Source organism: Anser anser, assembly GCF_964211835.1.
Source record: "Anser anser genome assembly, chromosome: 21".
Classification (NCBI taxonomy): Eukaryota; Metazoa; Chordata; class Aves; order Anseriformes; family Anatidae; genus Anser; species Anser anser.
The window spans coordinates 10,415,429-10,437,513 of record NC_139742.1 but is presented as its reverse complement, the minus strand read 5'-3'; the positions used below and the strand labels follow the sequence as shown (position 1 = coordinate 10,437,513).

Below are 22,085 nucleotides of genomic sequence, written 5' to 3'. Positions count from 1 at the left end.
CATAAGCTACCTGGATGCAAACACTGCTCTAAGTGCTGCAGCGTAGCAAACGAAGCGAAGCATCTAGAGCACCAGCTCCTCTTTTTACCTTTAGTTTTCAGCTAGGAGTCCCCCCCAGTGGTATTTCCCAAATTTCTTTCACAGGGAAGAACTAACAGATTTGCAACTGAAACTCTCTTCTGACTGAATCATAGTCGGTGTGGTTGCAGCATGTGATTTCAGTGCAAACTTGCCTTATCCTGATAGTGAAACTTCCTTTTGTAGAAATCTTCACTGCGCCATGAGCATCTTAAAAGGATTTGCATACCTTAGTTAACTGGCCTTGTGTTAGCTTGTTATAAATATCATCTGCATTTGAGAATAGCTGGAGGGCAGAGGCATGGGGAGGATCCCCAGTAGGCTTCAGGAGGAAATTCAAGCATCCAGATTTACTCTGAGCACCCGGGTTTTCCCCCAGGCAGAGCAGACGGAGGTACTCAGAGGGCAGCTTTCACTCCAGCCCTGCTCTGGGCACGCTGCACTTTCTGCGTTACGGGGCCAGGTCGCAGTGTCACACAGCCGTCACGGCACCGCTTTCAGGAACTAACTCCGCCAACAGAACTAACACGCTCCTCATCTTAGCTGTCCTGAGGGGAGTTTGAGCCCTTGGGCCTTTACACGCTCACTCCCCCGGCTCCTGGCGGGGGAGAGGCCCGGAGCTGCCCGCAGCCGGGCCCCCGCTGCCCCCCCGGGGGCTCCCCGGGCCGCCTCCCCGCCCTCACACAGCCGCCCCCGGCGGGCAGGGCCCGGCCTCGCCACCGCCCCCGCCGGGGCGGCCCGAGGCACCTCCGCCGCTCCCCGCCCGGCCCCGCGGCTCTCGCCCGCTGCGTGCCGAGGGGCCCGGCTCGGCCCGGGCCGCCCCCGCGGGCTCAGGTAAGGGGAGCGGGAGGCAGGGAAGGAGGGCCCCGGGCCCCGCCTCAGGCCGCCCCGGCCCCGCTGAGGGGCTCTGGGGGCGGGCAAGCCGCCCGCTGCCCCTCGGCATCCTCGGGCCTGGCGGGTGGAGTGGAGGGGAGGAGGAGGAGGAGGAAGGAGGAGGAGGAAGGAGGAGGCCGGCCCTGCAAAGCCTGTGGGTGGTTGGCAGCGTAAAGGCTGGCGGTCCTCCGCTGTGCCTGCTGTCACCGGGTGCCATCAGTTACGCCTGTAACAGAGCTTCATTAGCTAGGGGTGCGGTTTCTGTCACATTTAGCACTGCAGGCTTTCATTTTTTTTTGGTTCTTGAGAGGTTTGGCAGCCCTGTGTTCGTTGCTAGCCTCCCTTTCCAGTGCCTAGAGAGAGGCCAAGTGAATTGCCTGAACCAGAAAACAAAATGCTGTTCAAAGAGAGGTATTTAAAATCCTGGGGATGCCCTGTGCACTGCGTGTCAGAGTCACACCGCGGTTTCTGTTCCTTGTCTGGCCCAACGGGTCTGGCAGTTCATCCCCACATAGAGAGCAGCTTACACAGCAGGTGTGGAAAGTGTCCGAATTGGCTGCAGCGGTGCAGGGAAGGTGGGAGATGTCAGTCCGAGTCCTCTGACACAGGGGAGAGAGCTGAACTTGGGTCTCCCATTGTTACGGTTTTCTGTACAAGGTGGCAGCTGCAACCACTTCCATCCCAGCCTCTCGCTGTGTGCTGACACAGTGCAGGGGTCTGCAGCGTGTCCCGAGCGTGCCCCAGAACCACAGTGTGGACATGTAGGCAAGGCAAGTCTGCTTAGGGCAACCTGGCACCCACGGGGCGCAAACCTGAACAAGTCCAATCGACTTAAATATTGATTCCATTGTTTTCAGGCTTGGTAGTATTACTTTTGGTAAAGTCAGAGTTGGTACTGAGACAGGTTATTTTGTGTCAGTACTGTCATGGGAAAAAATAGATTCATGAAGTCTTCAGTAGATTCATTATGTTCCACATGTGCCATGCCCCTGGGTAAAAACCTGTCTTGAACTTTCCAATCAACTGTGGAGACCACCAGAATCACTTCTGGTTGAATATCTGAAAGTATTCAACTGCACAGCTCTCGTTAACCGAAACCTGTACTGAACATGCCTTATACCTTTTCTTGTGTGGCTTTAGGTGTTTCTGGTTAGAGCATAGGTGTTAAGCTTTTTGTGATTTCCTTTTTCATTTTGCCAATAGTGGTATGACTTCAGGAAGATCACTAAAGACATATCAGTTGCTTAATTTCTGCATCTATAAAGCATAATCTCAAATTTGGGCTGCTGGAAGTTGAATGTTGTTGGGGATTTACTCTACAGGAAATTCTTTTGTGTGTTGTGGACAGATGGGATCAAGATGATGGGACTGTTTACTTCATCTTTCTACAAACTAAAAAACTGTGGGAAGAAAACCCTGGACTTTTGTTTTAAAGTATTGTCCATTTTCATATTGTGTTTCAGGGAAATTTTAAATCTGTACAGTAATTTCCTGCTGGTACCTCGTCAAACCCCACTGTGACATTTAGTCACGCATGTCAGCTACAGATTCAATTAAACAGATCACTAGACTGCTACACAGGTTTGGAGCTGCTTTGAGGGCTTTGATGCCTGATGTGTTCTCTTACATCAAAGTGAGCGTGTCTTCTTGTTTCAGCACCTTTTTTTTTTTTTTCCTCATCTTTGACAGTAGTTGACTTCAAATGGCTGAGAAATCAAGCAGAGGCCCGCAGGATGTCCTCAGCTCTTCTCCTGATGAAAATGAATTTCCTTTTGGATATCCCACTAACATCTGTGAAGATGCACCTGATCAGAAGTACCTGTGCAGCAACTGCAACAATATTCTGAAGAAAGCCCTGCAAACGCTCTGTGGGCATAGGTACTGCTCAGCCTGCCTGTCATGGATTGTACGGTAGGTCCTTGCTACAAAGGGTCACATGGCTGTGACCCATTCTGTGGCTGCAAGTACCCTGTGCAGTGCCACTGTGCTCAGTAGGTGAGAGTCTGTGGCTGCCTGGCCCACTGGTCCGTAGACACTGTACAGTCTGGAAGTACTTACCTCCAGGGAACGCAGGGTGGTCTCTGCCTCCTTCCTTGTTTCCAGCGTGGATGTCTTCGGGGTGGGAAAGGCTGGATTACGGAGCTTGAAAGATGTCGGTTTTCCTATGTGTAATTGCGACATAATTGGTACTGATTTAGCTTTGAACAATTAGTGCAAGGCTGACTTAGTACTACCATAGGAGTTTACAGTCCTTTGGTAAGTGATGGGATGGGATTTTAATAAACATTATCTTAGAGCTTTAAATTTAGTAACTCAGCTAGATCACTACATGTTAAGGTGCTGTTGCCATTAATGACAAACAATGACAGGCATTCTCCTGGAGAGCCTGAAAACCAGGAGCTAGGTGGGCATTTGCTATGATGGAATACCTGCTTCTGTCCTCCCTTTTCTTTCAAGAATTACACCTTGATTCAGAGCCTTTGGAAAAGTTCCTGTCTGCCCTACAGGAGGGAGGTGAAATTGCAGTACATGTCTGTGTATGTGAGCTGACTTGAGCTTTGATGTTTTGGAAAACAGTAGCAGTCAAGATACAGTGACAGGGTTGTAGTCCTGGCTAAATAGGTTCCCAGCTTTATTGTTTTTCATGATCCAAGCTGCTGTTGCTTTGCTGAAATACAGATAAAATGTACGGCTCTAGTTCTGATCTCGAGGAATGGAATAGCAGGGGTTTCGTTTGTTTCTTTACCTCAGCGTGTTTAAAAATCGGCCCTTTAATGAACAAAGATTAGGGATTCTGAGTAGAAATTACTTCCACATTTTAATTTATTTCAGTGTGTATATAAAGACATCCTAAACTACAGTTAACTAATTGATTGTTTATTCTTCTTTCTTTTTGCCAGAAACAATAAAAATCCAATTTGCCAGAAATGTAAAGAGGAGGATCCCAGTACTTTAAGTGAAGGAAGCCTATTGGCAGAAGAAAGGGTAAGTTGTAGTAAACAGTTCATTAACTTATCATTAATCACTGCCTGGTCTACTTCATAGTCAACATTAGATTATAATTTAGGAGAGAATGTTAACTTGTGCTTCAGTCATTTGAATTTCCCAAAGATTTTGATTTTAAAAGGTGTAACGGCATCCTTAGGACTTTTCAAGTCCGTTCAGTTCTGCAGTGTAAAATTTCCCACTGTGTAATTAACCTTTATTGCCTTCCATGAACCTGTGCTTTCCTACTTGTAATAATATGTCTTAGCTGTTACTTACTATCCTTAGTAAGTATCCTAGTGGCTTTCCCACTTCGGGGTGGCAAGTTTCTCTGTACCCTTCAAACATGTTACTGAAGTTTCAGGTTAGAGTTCTCTCTCAGAGAAGAAGCTGGAGTATGGGCTAGCCAGCTGAATTGCCTGGAGCGTGCTTTGACAGCCAGGATATCTGGAGAAAAGAGCGGAAAACTTAGAGCTGAACGTAGTCATTGATAAAAATTATGCACTGGCGACTGTTTCATCTGTAATTTAATGGTGCAGATCTCTTCTGCTGTTAGGTGATTTTCCAGGCATCTCACTGCACTATTCTTTATCCTGAATACAAACAAAGGGCTCAGTACCAGCTCATCTTCTTCCTTCCTTTCCGATTCCAGGCAGGAATACCAAGAGATACACATTCTGTCTAAATTTGTTAGGAAAGAATGAAACCCAAGAGTCAGCTGGCAGTGAGGTAAAAGGCAAAATATAATAACTGACTGCAGCAAAATAATGAATCTGCATTTAACACTGAACTCAGTAAGATCTCAGAAAAAATCCTCAATTCTGCAGTAAATTTCCCGGTAACAGAATTTCATGCATCATGGAACCACAGATAGATAGAGCTAAACCCTTATGAAATTCTTATTCTATGTCGACTGTTATTTTTTTATAACTTTCGGATTTCTCTGGTGCAGGATTCTCCCTAAGTCTTTTGGGACTTTCTGCAAAATCTGTGGGTGGGTTACAGTAAACAGGGCCCCACTCTTGCAAACTGATCTGCCTGGGCAGATTCTAATGCCTGTTGAGAGTCCACATGAAGTCAGTCACCACAAAAGCATGAGGATCTGCCTGTATTGATCAATTTACAACAAGTGATCCACGGTTTGTGAACAACATGAGTAATAAAGACTGTATAGCACGTTTGTTTTTTGCTCCCTCTCTTATCCTGGTTAATCTCTGCTTTACCTTTACTGTGGTTTTGCTTAATGTTTATTCCCTATGCTATCTGTTTATATGTTTATATTTTAAATAAGATACTTACACAAGAGGAAATAAAAGGGCCTGTCAAGAGGTGTATCTGCTTTATCTTATCCCATGATCTCCCATACCTTCCCTGTCATATTCTTAATTTATGAACCGTTGGTATACTACATGTACTTCAAGCCTTGCCCTGGTGCCCTTCATCAGGATCAGTTGCCGTGCATCCGTCACTGAAGTCAGTCAGAGGAGTGGGGGGCATCCTCCTCCGACTCTGCTCACACCCTATCTGCTGTCATTCATGAAGCTTGCTTAGGGGACAATTCTCTACTCTGCACTGAGCTCGAACCCCTTTGTGGCTCTCCCCACCTGGCTGTGTTAGAGCAGTGGAAGATCCTGGTTCAGCTGCAGCGAGCTCTGGGACAGACAGGACCAGGCGTCTGTGGTGTCCCACAACAGCCACCAGCAGCACCTGCACCAACATCTTCCTTTGAAATGGCTAAAATGAGAGGGAGACGTCCAACTACAATATAGCAAATCAGAGAGAAATAGTTTCTGTTTCCTTTTGTTCGACCCAGAACACTTTTGTGTCAGTGAGAGTCATCTCATTTACAGTACAAGGGTCTGACTCAGGCCCCTAACAAAGTTCCGTGCAAGCTTATGTTCCCAGATATGAGGGCAAGAACTTTTGTGGGTATTTCAAAGCAGTGACCTGTGCGGATAAAAGAAGAGAGGAGGATTTTTTAACTTGTTTTTTAACTGAGCTGTGTCCAGAGTGATTTAGCAACTACAAGTGTGAAATAAAAAGCACAGGGAATGCACACAGCAGTAAGAAACCCTGGCACTGCTGGGACTGTCCCTGTAGTTAAATATATTTTAAAAGATCTCTTTAGTAATGTCAGGAAATTCCTTGAGCTTTTTTCTTATGACATGGGGAAAAAGCCACCATGTGCCTGATAACTTGAATTTCTTTGATTTGCTCATTAATTAGACTAGAATATTTTAGAGGCTGGGGCTGGTATGCTTTCACTAATTGCTAGCTTACTACATAATATCTTCCATACATGCAGATGGAGCCACACGTGTGTTTGTACAGCCTATTATTATTATTATTTTTGATTTCTTGTTTGTGGAGTTGTTTGCGATCTGTGCGCAGAAATTCTTCAGAGGTAAACTTTGCTTAAGGGCTGAGAAGAGGAAAGGAGTTTCTATTAGACTCTGCATATATAAATTTATTTCCTTGTTACCATTCATAGAGCTGGTTGTGCTTCTTTTATATGATTTAATATGACGAATGTAGATGACTACAAACATTTGTATCTAGATTAAAAAACAAACAGCAATGTTGATTCTGATAATTTTATTTGCTAACTTTTCTAACTCATTATGTAGAATTTCAGTAACTTCATAGAAAAGTGGACATCATTTGTAAATACTTTTCCCCCCTTTATATGTAGAGACCCCCTCCCCAGCCCCAATTCCTACCTTGCTCTTTGTTAGGTTACATAGGAAATCTGCTGTCCTCTGTACTGTGTACTTACCACTGTCTTGTTCTCGTGTCACTGTACCTATTTTGATTGTGCAAGAGGTAATATTAAAAATGTGTAGTGTTTCATCATTTACAGAATAATTTCACAATTCTTCACAGCGTAAGAAAAAAAACCAACAACTATGCAGTAAAAAAAAAAAAAATCTCACATGTGGTTTACATTTCTTTAGTACACAGTGCCATACTAAATGGAAACAGCCTGGTCTGAGAAATGTAGTCTCACTGCAGAACAGACCCAAGTCCTCTCTACAGCACTTTAGGAGGTGTTAATGACCCCAATAATGAAATGCATTCATTAGAGTCGCACATGGCAGCACCCTATAGTTAGGATCACATCAGCACATTCATTGCACGTGATGTATTTCAGGCTTCTGTGAAAAGGAACTTGAAATAAAAGCTATAGTTGGCTATGCTCTTTTCAATACATTTATATTGCATCAAATAATTTATTTTTGAATCATAACAAAGAAATTATAATTATTTGACTCTACTAACACCAAAATACTTGCTAAATCGGAAAGTGTTATGGTAGTAGAGTAAATGAAACAAAAAAAGAAGGGATTTATCGAGATCTGAAGTCTTGATAATCCCTACCACAAAAATGCATGCTGGAGTACTTTCTGACCAGTGATTTTTCCTTACTGTGTTTACTTTCCAGGCTTTTGGTGATGCTGCCATTAATAAAGAGATTTCTGAACTCAAAGTACGCTGCGTGACCCCCGGATGCAGTTGGTCTGGTATCATGAAAAATTTTGAAGTACGTTTAAAGGCAATTTATTTAAATTAACATGTGCTTTTACTTGAATGTGGACAGAAGAAGAATGAATCTAGTTTCTCAGCAAACACAGATTAGTGCAAATTTACAAGAATCAACAAAGATATCATGATTCATACCAACAGAGTATCTCAAAACATCTCATTAACAGGGCTTTGATCGAGTCCAGAACATCCTGAATGACTGTGAAATTAACGTTGCTCAAATGTGTCAGCTATGGTTTTTTATTATATTTATTTTCCATAGAGCTTACTTATTATTTAAATTCAAAGATGCTACAAGCAGTAGCATGAAAATACTTCAATTTCCAGGACATTGTTATGAGCAATTCTTCAGTATTTTTTTAAAATAGAAATAATTTCGTCCTGTGCATATGATTCCAATTGGTTGAATGCATTCATCATTCTTTTCAGGCAGATGTGAAATGCCCCAGATAAAAAATTTAGATGGACAAGGTTTGTGAATCCGACATGCAAAACAGAATCATGAAAAAATGGAGATAAATCTCATGATGCTAAGGCAGCTTTATTTTGGACCACTGCTGTAGGAACAGGGTGCCTTTCTGTATTTATAACAGGGAGTCTGCTGTGTACCATGGATGCCTGTGAATCTGATAAGCATCTGAGGTGCTTCTGCCTTTTCTTGTCTTCGTTAATTTTGCACAAGTTTTCTATTTGAGTTCATTCCTCTTTAAGAAAAAAAAATCTGCCCAGTTTGCTCAGCTTCATAGTTTTGAGAACTGGAGCCCCTCTCAGCACGAATACATGGCAAAATGAATTTGAAAGTTGAGCGTGTGATTGAAATTGGCATGTCTGAGCCAGTTCTGTAGGGGACAGCCATCTCCCTCTGAAGACAAAATCAGTTGTGACACAGTGCCAAAGTTTCAGTAGAAGAGGCCAGAATAAATATTTTCTGTTGGAATACTGTATTTTTAAGAATGAAAGTGGACCTGTTGGATGTAGTCACAAAAGATGATGCTGACATTTTTCCTTATTGAGATGAGAAGATACAAATAATGAAAAGGAAAAGTTTTTAAAGTTATTTAAAATATAGAGGAGAGTTGTATCCTAACTGTTACATAGGTGTCAGATGGCCATTCTTTTATGCTACATAGAGATGTCAGCAGGCTAACCACATTCATCCTGTCAGTCAGAGCAGTTCAAGAGAGAGCTCATGTTTGAATTTATCAAAAGTTGTGGGATTTTTTTTTATTTTTTTATTTTTTTTAAAGTTTAGAATTATCAAAAAAGCCCCAGTAAAGATGGTGGATTTTTCAACGGTAATCTTGGTAATGCTGTAGAGTGGGACTTTACCCAAGCTTAGAAGAAATGCAAGCTATTTATTGAGAAATGTTTATCTGCAGTTAACATTTTGGTTTGCAACTTCTAACTTCCAGGAGCATCAGAGTTTATGTGAATATGCTTTAATCCCTTGTCACACTGGTTGTGGACACATGGTAATGAGAAAGAATCTTGCAGATCATTTGGAAAACGGATGTGTTAATAATGTGACAATGTGTCAGAAGTGCAAGCGGAGCCTATCCAGTAGTGAATACCAAGTAAGAACATTTATTTGTTTCAAATAATGGTTTTATATTAATTGCTTAAGTAATCTATCATGACATTTTTCATCCCGATGTCATGAATGCTGCTGCATGTGGAGAACATTTAATTCTTCTGCGTTTGCTATTTTTTCCGTGCATGTATTCGAGAGAAAAATGACGTGTATTTGATAGTCTGCTTGTGATATTACAGCAGGGAGAGGGAAACACCTGTGTGCTCATCCAGGGCTCGGGTAGGCCACATTTTAGCTCCAGTGTCAAAGCGTGTCTCCCAGTATGAGGTAGATGTCATATAGAATCACAGACAGTTGCAGGGAAGAGATCTTGAAAGAGTCTGTTTTTTTTTTATTCAAACTAAAATTGCCTTTTTTTTTTCCTTTTATCAGATAGTATTTCTATTAGATATGATCAAATATATAGATCTCAAAATTAGCAGCAATGTCCATACAGACCAGGAATCATAAGAACTCATTCTGCCAGAAATTTCTCTGTGACTATTTAAACATTTTTTATTTATATTTTTTATGTTTAAGTTGTGTTTCCCACTGTTGTGACAAGGACTTGCAAGATGTATATATCCCCCGTGTGTTTATATATATTTAAAAACACTTGTCTGTCCCCAGCATTTACTCAAAATTCTCTTTAAAACAACAAATATTTTTTCTCACTAAATTGTAGTTGATCATCAAACTTTTAAGTTTATGTTGCGAAACCTATTGCATTCTTACTTAAATGCAAGGAATTTCTGAGCTGATGCTCAACATTGTGAAAGCAGGGCAACAATCTGCATTAGTACTTGCAGATTTTAAGTGACTTCGTGGGCTCATTTTATCGTTTTTAAAGCTGCTCTTTATTTTTCCCTGTTTTTGAAGATGCACTGGTACAAGTTCTGGGAGTGGTCTGAGGGCATCAAAGGAGCTAACAGAAACTGTTCTGTGTTGCTGAAGGAGGAAATGGTGTGGTGGGGCAGATGAAAAGTGGTAGAAAATCAGCTGCTGTGCGAAGAGATTGCCAAAGATACAGCATCAGTGGCACGTTTCTCAGCCTCGAGGTGGAAGTGCATCACCTTCTGTTTAGGGCATTTTGTGCTTTAAAAACTCCTGGGACAAAGCAACAGCGGCGTGAACGAGAGAGACCCACCCTTGCTAACACCACTACATGTGTTTCGATTTGAAATCTCTGCAAACTTTCTCATCCCAACCCCACCTAGCTTGTGACCCTGTGGGCTCTCGTCTCGGAAGGTGTTGCTGGGACAGCGGTCTTCTAGGGTAGGGCAGAATAAATATTGAGCCCTTCAGATAATGCAGAGAGAATAGTTGCCAGCCCTGGAGTTTTGTCCGGGAATGGGGGCATAGTGATGTTAAGACCTACATAGCAGGAGCGTTGTGAATACCTCAGAAATGTAGTCTGATGTAAATAGCAGTGGGTGGCTTTATATGCCGTAACTGGCACAGATGTAAGCCTTTCCAAATACTGAGCCATGAGCTACACCCAACATATGGGGGTACCAGTCCTTCTGGAGTACAAAGAAGGCACTCTGGCTAAAACAAGCTTCTTAGAAAGCTTTTGCATGTGCTCTTCATGTCTCAAAAACTCTTATGGAGAGAGAAGAGCATCTGGACCCAGGCACGTTTTACCAGTGGTAAATCCAGTGTCTGTTTCGGAGAGACTGCAGATACCAGAAGGTGGCAACACTTAATCCCTTGCAACCTTCTGAAAGTGCAGTAGGCAAGCAGGAGAGTGAAAGAGGCAAGCAGGAGAGTGGAACTTGAGCTGAGTCTGTTCCTTGAGCACCTTTCTCTTTCCTGAGCTCTGTGACGCTGCAGATCTACCTCAGCAGGCTTCATTTTCCTGCAATGACAAACTGTTTTCCTCCCCCTCGTTCTGCTTAGCTGTCATCTTATTAATTTTTAGTTAGGAAGCCTTGGCAGGGGATTTGCCTTGAAATGTTGATCTTTCACTGCCTGCCTTAGTTAGCATTCATAAAATTGGAATTCTGCTGGTTATGTGATCTGCCTTATGAAATTTATAGTTATGTGGCATATGAATTTTGCTTGTTTGTGTGTATATCCACAGTCCTCTGGGAGCACGGGAAGTCTGGGGCACCGCTCTCACTCTCTCCATCTTAGCCAATCAGTTGTTGGTCTCATGACTTTTGCAGTCCCATATTTTAAACAAACTTTCCGCCAGCCTCTCTCCCCTTCAGGAAGTTGGGGATCTGAAGGAGTGAAAGAGCAGCAAGTAAGAAGTAAAGACACACACTGTGCAATACCTAGGATACAGAGTATTTAAAAATAAATTAAAGAGTGGAAAAAAAACCTGTCTGTATTTCTGGGGATCAAAAGAGAAACCTCAGGACTCTGCAGAGGAAGGACTTGAGGGCTGCTGAAATGGCTTTATCAACAAAAAATTCCAGACTATAGGAAATGTACTGGCAGGCAAAGGCATTTACAAAGATTAAAGGTAACCCCCTTGTATAGTTTGGGTTGAAAGCTGACAGTTGCTGTGTTAAATACACAAGTTACAGTTGTAGTTTGAACCAATGGCAGGAGGATTACTTTCCCCTCCTTGAAGCCAGGAAAGGCAGGAAGTCTCATGTTAGCACTAATGCATTTTGCATTACTACATCATGATGGAAAATTTGGATTCCTGCCTTCAAAATGTTAATAAGCAGAACCTGAGAAGGGTCTGCACACTAAGCAAACTATGCGAAGCCAATGGAAGAAGAGTTTTTATTTGGTTTTCCCATGTATTTGCTTTCTGTTCCATAATCCACCTGCATGCCACTGGGTGTACATATGTGTGTACATACACATGCATGTGTGGCTGTACATGCTATGGTTTGAACTGGGCAAGACTTGTACATTGCCAATCTTGTATCGGATTTCCCAGGATGACCTTGCAAAGCATCTGTAAGTAATTTCCAAGAACTCAGGGCCTCATAAGTAACAGATCACACGTTGTGCTTTCATTTAACGGGTGTTGCATCTGGAGATGTGTCACTGAACATACCTGCTGAGCTGAGCTGCGTGATCAGATGAGAAGCTGAGCTTAAGAAACCACTGAATCCGTCCCCTGTGCAACCAACTCCTTGCAGAGGGGACAGCAGCACCCACTTTTAACAGATGTGCTTTAGTCCCACACTTCTGAAGGTTATTTTGTCTGAAAAGAAGCCTGAAAACAATGCAGTCTATTGAGTAGTGAGGTCGAGAGTGGTCACTGTCTGAACAGGGGTACAGGGTTTTGCACCGTGTGTTGCGGAGCTTGTAGTGCTCCTATGGAAGTTACTCTCCTTTCTTTTACTCTTCCTTAAATCCACGCCTTCCAGGAAGGAAGGAAGAAACTTCTTGCAAACTCTTCCATACCACAGAATTTCTTGTAGAAAAGCCCCTCTAACCTTCATTTTCTGTGAAATAGGAGTAGCATTTCCAAACAGAAGCAATGTTTCAAAGACTCCTAAGTAAAGATACTCAGTGATTTTAATAATGTACTCGATTCCTTTCTTCTTGTTTTAATGACAGCAACATTCATGTGAAGGCAGTTTATGTGGGGAACAGAAACGTGTGCAAACAGAAACATCATCAAAGGAAAAGGTAGGTAAAAGATGAGTGAAAGCAGTACAACTTTATTTCAATTCATGAAAATATCACTTGTTCATTTAGATTAAATGATCATCTGAGAACATCTTCAGGTATGGCAGTTATATCTGGATGCTTTTTACATCCCAGCATAGCTCTCGTGTATGGCTTCTCTTCTCTGCTCCCACAATTAACTTACTAAATTAATCTGCCAAAGCCAGGGAAGTGTTTGTTTCCTTTCAAGTATTCAGGAAGACCTATGTGACCGAAAGAAGAATATGCTGTCTAACAGTGTATTTAAAGATAGGTGCTTCTGGTTGTGAAAGGAACTAAATTCTTGTGCCAGCCAGAGCTTTTGGTCCAATAGATCCATTCATTCCCAGGGCGTGCTGCAAGACGCAGCTCTTCTGTGCTTTCTGTAAGAGCAGGAAGAGTGTAAAAGTGGCTGTGTGCATGACTGTGGTGGGCCAACTTGCTTATTGCCATATCATTTATGACAAGTTGTTACTAGGGAATCACTGTGGTTTGTTAAACTCTGTTATATCAGTATGTTAGAAAGGCACTCAACTGCCGGATTGCCCCCAAGTAACTTCCAATCCACCACACTCTTGGTGTGTCATTGATGAGTATTCAGAACTGGTCAGACACTGTAAGCTGTGGCAATGCCTTGACTTGAATTAACCTGATTTATAGCTGCTGGGGATGGGACCAAGGTGTTAGTAGGTAGATACAAGAATTGAAATTGGTATTTGATTATTTTATTGCCTTTTCTTTTTTTTTTTTCCAGCAGAACCACTCTACAGTCTTGATCAACAAGGACGGATGTCGGTTTTCTGAAGTTGGCTGTTCATTTAGGGTAAGTGAAACTGCTGCCTTCAGGAAGGCCTCAGATGGCATGCAGCTCAGTGCCTTTGGTCTAGCCAGCCTTTGTGTTCAGGGTATTAGTCCTTGACTGAAATGTATCTTTAAGGAAAGTGAGAAATGTACCCATTTTTAGTAGACCAGGAGAGATGATATTGGAACCGTTGTGGTTACACAGCATGTTTAAGATGCCGTTTGCTCTCTGGCCTGCACAGTGCATTGACTTCAGATAAATGGATGTTTATTACAATTCTGCTGGGTTAGAGGTCATTAGAGGGCTTGTTGGTTTTCCATTCTCCATATCTCTGAAGAGAGTCCGCTGCTCTGTAGCTGGGCCTGTATCTTGCAGTCCTCCCATCCCTGTCTCTCCCAAGAAGCTAGAGGGAACATGGCTTGATTTGGCCAGTTATGGTAGCTGTATAGAGAGTATCAATCATGTCTTCTTACAGGGAAGCAAAGGGAAGATGAAGGAGCATGAAAAAACTGCAGTTGGGGCCCACATGCTGCTTCTGCTGCAGCACATAAAGCAACTGAAGGCAAGCTTGTGCACTGTTTCCAAAGCTGCAAATGGTTTCGTCCCACAATCACAGCTGAATGTGAATGTTGCAGACAAAAGCATCCCTGATCTGCAGATCCCAGGCAGTCTGGAAATCAATGGCGATCTGGAAGTAGACTGTTTTCCTGCATCTGTTCCTGAAGATGAATCTGTTCTGCAGCAACTTGTGAGGGAGAAAGTGATTTCTGAGCTAGAAAATAAGCTACATGTGTTTGAGAATATCGTGTCAGTGCTCAATAAGGAAGTGGAAACCTCTAACTTGGAAATCACAGCCTTTCGGAGACAGAGTGAACTTGACCAAAATATAATACGAGGCCTTGAACTGAAGGTAAATATTTAGGATAAACATTGCCTGTGTGCTTGCTGTATAGATGACACACTTAACACATGTCAGAGAGAGACGATGTAGAGATGGGGATAGAAATGAGCACAGGAATTGAAGCTGTGAAGGGTTAAGTTCTGGACACATCTACAAGATCCTTTTCTCGTTTTGGATAAATTTTCAAATGGGCGTCTCTTTAAAATTTTTATCTAAATTTGTGTTTAGGCAGTTCTGTCTCTGGTTATTCCCGAGAGTTGTAAATGTTAGGAATTTGCCGAAAGAAATCAAAGGAAACCCTTCAGAACGTGAGGACATTTGTACTGTTCTGCTGCTTTTGCAGCACATCAGCCTGGGCAGTGGGGTTGATTGAGAACTGTGTTGTTTTTTTTCTAGATTGCAGAGTTGCACCGGTGCCTGACCCAGAAGGATGCAGGCCTCAGCAATCTTCATAAGAGTCTTCTGTTCTCTGAGCAAGCGTCCTACGACGGGGTCTTTCTGTGGAAAATAACAGATGTTGGCCGGAAGTTACAGGACTCTGTGACGGGAAGAACAGTCAGTTTGTACTCACCAGGTAAAACACGACGTATACATGTGTTAGCAAAATTTGGTCCTTTAGAAAACCCACTGATTTCTCTAGAATGACGCTCCTTTCTGCTCATGGACAGGAAGTGCTTTAAAATAGCTTCAGGTAGCTGTTAAGGAGAGCTCCTAAGATGCTGTTTGTGTGAAGACCTCATGTTCTCCTGCTTGGTATTCAGGGCGGCTGTGATGTACTCTGCCACAGAGCTGTGTTCTGTTCTGGGCTTTCATTTTGCAATTTGCCCTCCGCTGCAGCTACTTGCAGTGACATCTGCTGGATCTCTGTTGTCTAATCCACAGCCTTGGTGCCTGATGGTACTGAATGGTCTTCTGCTGCAGTTTTCTCCCATGTGAGAAGTAATTTGGTTAGGTAAATTATCCTTCTGTGGCTAACACCAGGTAATTTTCACCAAGGTATGAGTCATTAAAAGGATTCCAGCCACTAGATTTTCGTTGCTTATTAGCTGTACTGATTTGTGTGTTCTCCTCATCTCTATAATACCAAAACATAACACAAATATTCTTGCATATGCCAAAACAGTCATTTTGTCTTATTTTCAGAGGAGGTTTTACTAATGAAGAGTTCTGATTTTCAGCTTTCTACACTGCAAAGTATGGCTACAAGGTTTGTCTGCGGATTTATCTGAATGGGGATGGGACAGGAAAAGGAACCCATGTGTCACTGTTCTTTGTTGTTATGAAAGGAGACTATGATGCTCTGCTCCCTTGGCCTTTCAGACACAAGGTAAGAAGGGCAACTTTTTCATATCTGATCCTAGCATAAACCCACTACTTCTCCCAGTGAACTCAAGAGAACTTTTTCTCTTGACTTTAGTGGAAGTTGGAGCGTTTTCCCATTTTCTTCTCTGATGGCTTATAAGCCACACTCTAATTTTGGGTAGTAATTTGGCACTGAGTGGAGTGATTTGCACTCAAGGAAAGCTGCTCCTACTGAGATTCAACACTTGCCTTGAAGGATTTTCAAACTCCAGAATACTGAAATAACTCTGCACTTTCAAGGTTATTGTATCCCAACCTGTGTCCACCCGGGATAAACCAGGAGACACAATGTTTCCTCGCTCTCGCTATACATATATAATATCAGTTGGTAAGAAAATTGTGATTTGCTGCCTGAAACGCAGGTGTTACAAATGTGAGGTTACAGTTCCACTTATAAATGTGCCATAGATGTCTTACATTATCCTGATCTTTTTTTTTTCTTTTTTTTTTTTTCTTCTCATTTTATAAGTGGAATCTGATAAGGGCAACAATGATTAGAGAGACAGTGGAAATAAGCACAGGGTTCTGATCTGTTCTAGTATTTGCCTTTGTATGGTAATGATTCTGTAAGCCTTTCATATAAATAGCCGTCCTACCATCTAGCAGATAAAAAAATAGAAATCAAAGTTCTCAATCCTCATTGTATTAAAAAAAGTATTATATGTATTTTACATTTCCAACTAAAGAACAGTGAATTAATAAAAGTGGTAATAAAATGGTGAGAGCCTATACTGATATTTAGGTTGTGTCTTCTACATACAACATACATACATACATACATACAGCAAGAGCTGTTTCTTTTGATTCTAAACCACAGCACCAGAATGAGTGTAATGACTGGAACCAAACCTGGGGTTTGTTTAAGTTGTCAGGAGAGAGAGAAAAAAAAGTCTTTGCACTGTAGAATTCTCTACCAGGAAATACTTACTTACTTTATTTTATTTCATTTTATTTTATGGGTGGCAAAGTTTTAAATATTTAATTTGGGAACTGTTACAATCTCCCTTGTTCACGTTAATTGACCTTGTAGGTTGTGAAACATTCATTATAGTTTGCATTTAATTATAAATAGAGCATCCAGATGCTTTTGCAGCATGTTTGTGTGTTTGTCTCTGATATTTTCTGGTTCGTTTTTCGGTTCAATAACTCATCATTGCTGCATTCTGTTTTTCAGGTTACATTTATGCTGCTTGACCAAAATAATAGGGAACATATTATTGATGCATTTCGCCCAGACTTGACTTCTGCTTCTTTTCAGAGGCCAGTGAATGATATGAATGTCGCAAGTGGCTGTCCCATGTTCCTCCCTTTGACCAAATTACAGTCACCTAAATATGCCTATGTGAAAGAAGACACACTTTTCCTTAAATGCATTATAGAAACAAATTCCTAAATCTTGAAATATGGGTGTCTGGTAAATCGCCCACTGAAATTCATTAGTTTACGAGAAAAAAAACATCAGCTTGAGACATCGTATTAGTTTTCATTTGCACTCAAAATCCAGAGAGCCTGAGCCTGTGCTGCACTGAATTAATTCAGATCAACCGGATCTGCCCGCTAGCGACAGTTACTGCTGAGCATGCTGAGCGCTTTGCCCAGTGCCACATGGAGTGTGCTACTGCATGTGAGAACTGTGATTATTTCATGAAACAGCTGATACTCCTGCCTTAGATGTAGATTACAGCCGCACCCCTGCAGATTCACATGCGGAGAGAGGGGCTGCTCCTTCCCACGCCTGCCCAGGTGTGTGTGTCACTCTGGCAGAGTGCAGCCCGAGCTCGCATCTGGCAGCCTTGGCTTGAGAGGTTGCAGGGTTGCAAGAGGTGAGGCCGAGCTTTCCACATCCTCCAGCAGCACCAAGGCACGCGGCTCCCTTTTCCAGGAGGTTCCGTGCACCTCTCAGCTGCCCTGGCTGGCAGCCCTGGGGTGGGATTTTGGCTGTTCCCTGCCAGGGACAAGGGCAGTTCCCTTCCGCTGAGGCTCCATTTGGGTGTCTTTGTGCTTTTCGGTAACCTTGAAAGCAATGAGTTGTGGATAGCGTTTGTAGCTTGAAATCCTTCTACTGGATGACTTATTTCTTGCTATTTATTTTAGTCCTATATTTATGTGCTCTGTAAAAAAAATGCACTGTTGCATCAGCAATGTGACCAGATACACTGTGGCTGGGGGAAATCAACTCCAGTGTTTCTGAAAGGAGTAGTTTGACTTTCCCACTTCAAACGTGGAGCTCTGAGGGTTAATCCCAGGGAAGTCCAGAGCCGCTGGGTCAAGCAGTGGTAAGGACCCTTCAGTAGCTTTGTTTTAAAGTGTTCAGTGTCTTCTGAAACTTCAAGGCAAGTGACTAATTAGGAAGCACTGATCTTTTTCCTGCTTATTTATTTTTCTGTGCTCTGATTTTTCTTTTTACATGCTAAAATGGAAATATCTACTAGAAATGTTTTTATCCTTTTTTTTTTTAAATAGAGGCAAGGAATGAATAGAGGCTATTTTTACAATCAAGTCAAGCTTGCAAATGTATGAAGTTCAAATGCTAAACCTATCCTCCAAAACAGCAAGCGTCATGCTCTTTATTCCCTACTTAACAACTGATTGTCAAAATCACTGGAGTTGGGTTTTGGTGCAGCAGTTTCTGAACTTCCAGCAAACTCATGCCAGCAGCACAGCTTGCTCGTCCAGGACTGCAAGGCATTCTCCAGGGCCGGAGGGACTGTAGTGCACAAACCCAAGGCCTGATCTTGCAGACAGAGGCAAGCGTGTATTTGTGAGTGAAAGGCTTTTATGCAACTATATTCATTTTTCCTCTGCAATATTCCCCATGTCTCACTTGAAAACTCAAAACTGAGAGACAATATTGTGCCCACTGCATGAGAAGGGAAAGGAGAAACTGTTTGTCCACTGATATTTTGCAAACCATGGAAACAGCAGCTGTCTGGTAGAGCTGGTGAAATGTCATGTGCTGTAACTAACCTCCAGCCGGACTGCTGACTTACGAACAGATTTTTCCATCTCTCATTTCTATCTCGACAGCATCCTTTTAAATAATTAGTTGTGATGAAGTATCAGATTTCAGAAAACAAAAAAATTTCATAAACAATTATCTGTCAAAGGTTGTTTGGGAAGGAACTGGATGTTCTTTGCCCCCCCCCTAGTTTTTTTCTCTTCCGTGTTTGAAATGTTCTTTCAGGCACAGAAAGTTATTTTTCCAGTTATGTGCCAGACCCTCTAACCACACTGGAGTAATATGCCTAAAAATATTACGCTTTTCATAGCTGTGCAATTTTGACAAGTGCTGTATTTATTACAATCATTCATATTTTCTTAACATTTTATTTATTTCCTAAATAAAGCTCACTAACGTAAAAAAGGCTTGTGTATTATTTTAGCTGTAAAATCGGGAATTGACTCAGAAAACCTGGAGGTATGATGACAGCAGCTTGCTATAGGAACAGCCGAGCCCCGCTGCAAACCTCGCTGACTCCTCCTGCAGTAGCACCAGGCAGGTTTATTTACACAGCGCGGGGCCAGCTGTGCTGCCGCTGCCCAGTGACCACCAGCCCCTGCCCTGCAGACCCGAGGATGCCGACAGACAACCGAGAGGCGCGCCGATGAAGTGGCTCGCCTGTGGTCCTGCAGGGAATCTGTGGAAACTTTGGGAATGAACCCTAAAGTCTCTGCTCTCGTCTCAGTGCCAAGAACGACGGGGTCATCGTGTTGTTGCCTCTGGAAGTTGGTGCGTTTGTACGGAAGGAGTGTCACCCAGCAGATGGGGTTCTGACATGCTGGAGAATTGAACAAAGGGTTGTGAGGACCTCCTGAACGGAGCTGCGTCTTCAGTGTTGACCCGTTTAAGTGCTACTCCTCCCCAGGAGGCTGAGAGAAAGGAAAATGGGTCAGACAAATCCCCAGCATCGCCCCAACCATGCAAAGAGGGGCTGGGAGGCTGCTGCCCCCCTCCCGCCTGTCCAGCTCGTGCCCAGCACAGCTCAAGGCCTCCAGCATCGCCCCCATCCCTGGCTGGAGCAGGGCCCCGAGCAGAGCGAGTGGCACCATCGGCCCCGCGAGCTGCTTTCAGAGCCTCCGGCTGCTGCAGCAGAGCGGAGGGGGGAGGCCGCTGATCTCCAGATCGCTGCAGATTAAGATAGTGGCAGCTCTGCCTCGTTGCCATGGGAGTCGGAGCCGCTCCATACCTGGGTGAGCTTTCCTCAGCCCTCACTGCCAGGGGCGCTGCCTCTCCCGTGGGGATTCACCTGGCGGCTTTTATCGCAGGGGTCGCTGCCCGTGGTGGGGGGCGGCTGCCCCTGTGCTCCGCTCCCGCTGGTTCTGTGAAACGCGTCCCCGCAGAGCGGTTATCACCTGCGGGTAAACGGGAGGGTTTTCCTTGGGCGCGACAGACGGAGAGGGGAAACGGTGAAAAACCGTGGGTGGCTGAGAGCTGGGGAAAGAGAAAGTGCGTGGGAGAGAAGACAGCACGTGTGTGCGGGAGGGGAGATGTGCTTGCAGGGAGGAGAAAAAACGTGTGTGTGTGCATGCGCAGGTGGAGGGCTGCAGCCAGCTGAGCGAGGGACCCGACGCCTCCATGCCTTTACCTAGCCTCATTCTACCGCTAACAACTCCACTGGTTTTGTTCAAATCCTGCAAGCAGGCAGTATTTCACTGACTGTGGGGCCCCAGTGCCACTCCAGCCAGGAGGTCAGAGCCAACGGGAGCACTGCAGGAAGGCAGAGGCCTCCCAGCTGGCCGGACGAGTACCCCAGGGAAAGGGCAGGATGCTCCGGGGCCCCGTCCCAGCGCAGCACTGCCCGGAGCCAGCTTTGGGGATGGTGCAGGCCTGGGTGGCAAAGGCCTGCGAAGGGGAGGAGGCAGTGCCCGGTGCCACTTGGTGCTGTGCAGCGTCCCGGGGACACGACACAGACGAAGCTTTGCTCGTTTGCAGCAGGTAGGGGCCAGCCTTGCAGGAGGCAGAGGCAAGCCGAGCTGTGAGAGCTCGTGAAAGCAGCACGTTTGTCGCACTGCGTGCACACAGCCACCAGTACACCCAGGTCTTCACTCTTTTTCATGTTGTCCCTGGAATAAAATGGGCTTTTGTCTTTTTTTTTTTGTCTTTTTTTTTTTTTTTGGGGGGTGGGGGGAGTGGTATTTTCTGAGCTGAGCTCAGGAACTGCAGACGTGTACATAACATATCTGTGTCAAAATTATGTAACGGCTCCATTAATATAAACCTTGCACAGCTGTGAGAACACTTACAAGCTCTTCATGTCTTATGCAATTGCATGGAAGCACGCAAAGAAAGTTAAGCCTAAAAAAAAGGATACGGATTAAATTCATACTAAATAAACAATAAAAAGACATGAAACCCGACGCCTAAATGCTCTTCCTTTTAAAGGCACAGCTGGCATAAAACAGCTGAACGTCGGATTTAACTACTCTCGTTCTAATTACAACCATACCTTTGTTTCACTGTGCCCTTTGGTAGATCGCTTTGCTCGGAGAGGGCTCGAACGAGAACCGACTCCCCCTGTGCTGCAGCGCGCGAAGCACGGCCGAGCATTACCGTGTCCGTGTGGAATGCGTTGAGCTGCGGCGCCTTCCAAGCACGGGGCTCCGCGGAGGCTCTCGCGTTCCTGGAACAGCCTCCCCCGATCCTCATCTCCAGGAACAGCCTCCCCGATCCTCACAGAATATCCCGAGTTGGAAGGGACCCATCTCCGAGGCCGTCAGCCACACGGCCTTCTTGATAAGGAAACGGATTCCCCTTTCTGGGACAGAAACGGGAATTGGAGAAATATCAAGACTTTGCTAATCCGAAACAGATCGCTTCTGCCGTGCAAATTGTCAGCTGATTTTTTTGGTCCTCAAATGATGAAAAAAAGATAATAATAGAGAGTTCTAATGAGCTAAATTAGGATGGGTTGCTCCATATTTAATGGTAAGGCTGGCAAAGAGTAGTAGCGCTTGTGTAGCTAGGATGGTCTAAAATAATCAAGGACAAGGTTTGTAGGGAAAGGTAGTATTTTTTTGAACTAACTAATACTAATAAAAAATAAAATAATAATAATAAAAAGACCTACTTTAACCCTTCTTCAGGACAGAAGCAGAACTTGCCACCTCGCACATGGCTGCTTTGAGCTTCCTTAACTTGATTGTGTTGGCCAGGGAGATATTTTGGAGCAAAGGTGGTGGAGAACTGGGGAGTAGGGGGAAGTGTTGGCCAAGGTTAATTAAGTCAGTAGCCTCAAATTACATTTGTTGTGGCTACTTCTATCAGCATGAATGTGCAATATTTTATCAGCTGAACTTCCAGATGGAAACGGCACCTGCAAATTGTTTTGGGGAGCGTACGAGAGCTGTGCTGG

General features: G+C 43.8%; 1 protein-coding gene and 1 long non-coding RNA gene across 5 annotated transcripts; one reads left to right on the top strand and one right to left on the bottom strand.

Moving 5' to 3' along the window:
- The first annotated feature begins 63 nt into the window (after positions 1-63).
- TRAF1 (TNF receptor associated factor 1) lies at positions 64-19,096 on the top strand. 4 transcript variants are annotated; one of them, XM_083807483.1, is made up of 11 exons: positions 64-472; positions 2,641-2,862; positions 3,852-3,936; positions 7,379-7,477; positions 8,892-9,053; positions 12,578-12,649; positions 13,422-13,490; positions 13,945-14,379; positions 14,767-14,944; positions 15,549-15,697; positions 16,907-19,096. In XM_083807483.1, exons 2-11 carry the CDS (start codon positions 2,654-2,656, stop codon positions 17,123-17,125), a joined length of 1,677 nt encoding a protein of 558 aa, XP_083663609.1. In that variant the 5' UTR covers positions 64-472; positions 2,641-2,653; the 3' UTR covers positions 17,126-19,096. The 4 variants fall into 4 exon arrangements, with proteins under 4 accessions (XP_083663609.1, XP_083663610.1, XP_083663608.1 ...); XM_083807484.1 differs by lacking the exon at positions 64-472 and adding an exon at positions 535-912 and having other exon boundaries at positions 13,425-13,490; XM_083807482.1 differs by lacking the exon at positions 64-472 and adding an exon at positions 536-912 and having other exon boundaries at positions 2,644-2,862.
- LOC310884933 lies at positions 18,165-21,602 on the bottom strand. The gene is made up of 3 exons (XR_014574467.1): positions 21,180-21,602; positions 19,920-20,085; positions 18,165-19,602 (listed from the first exon to the last, which is right to left on the bottom strand). It is a non-coding gene; the product is annotated as an uncharacterized lncRNA (long non-coding RNA).
- Positions 21,603-22,085: the final 483 nt, after the last annotated feature.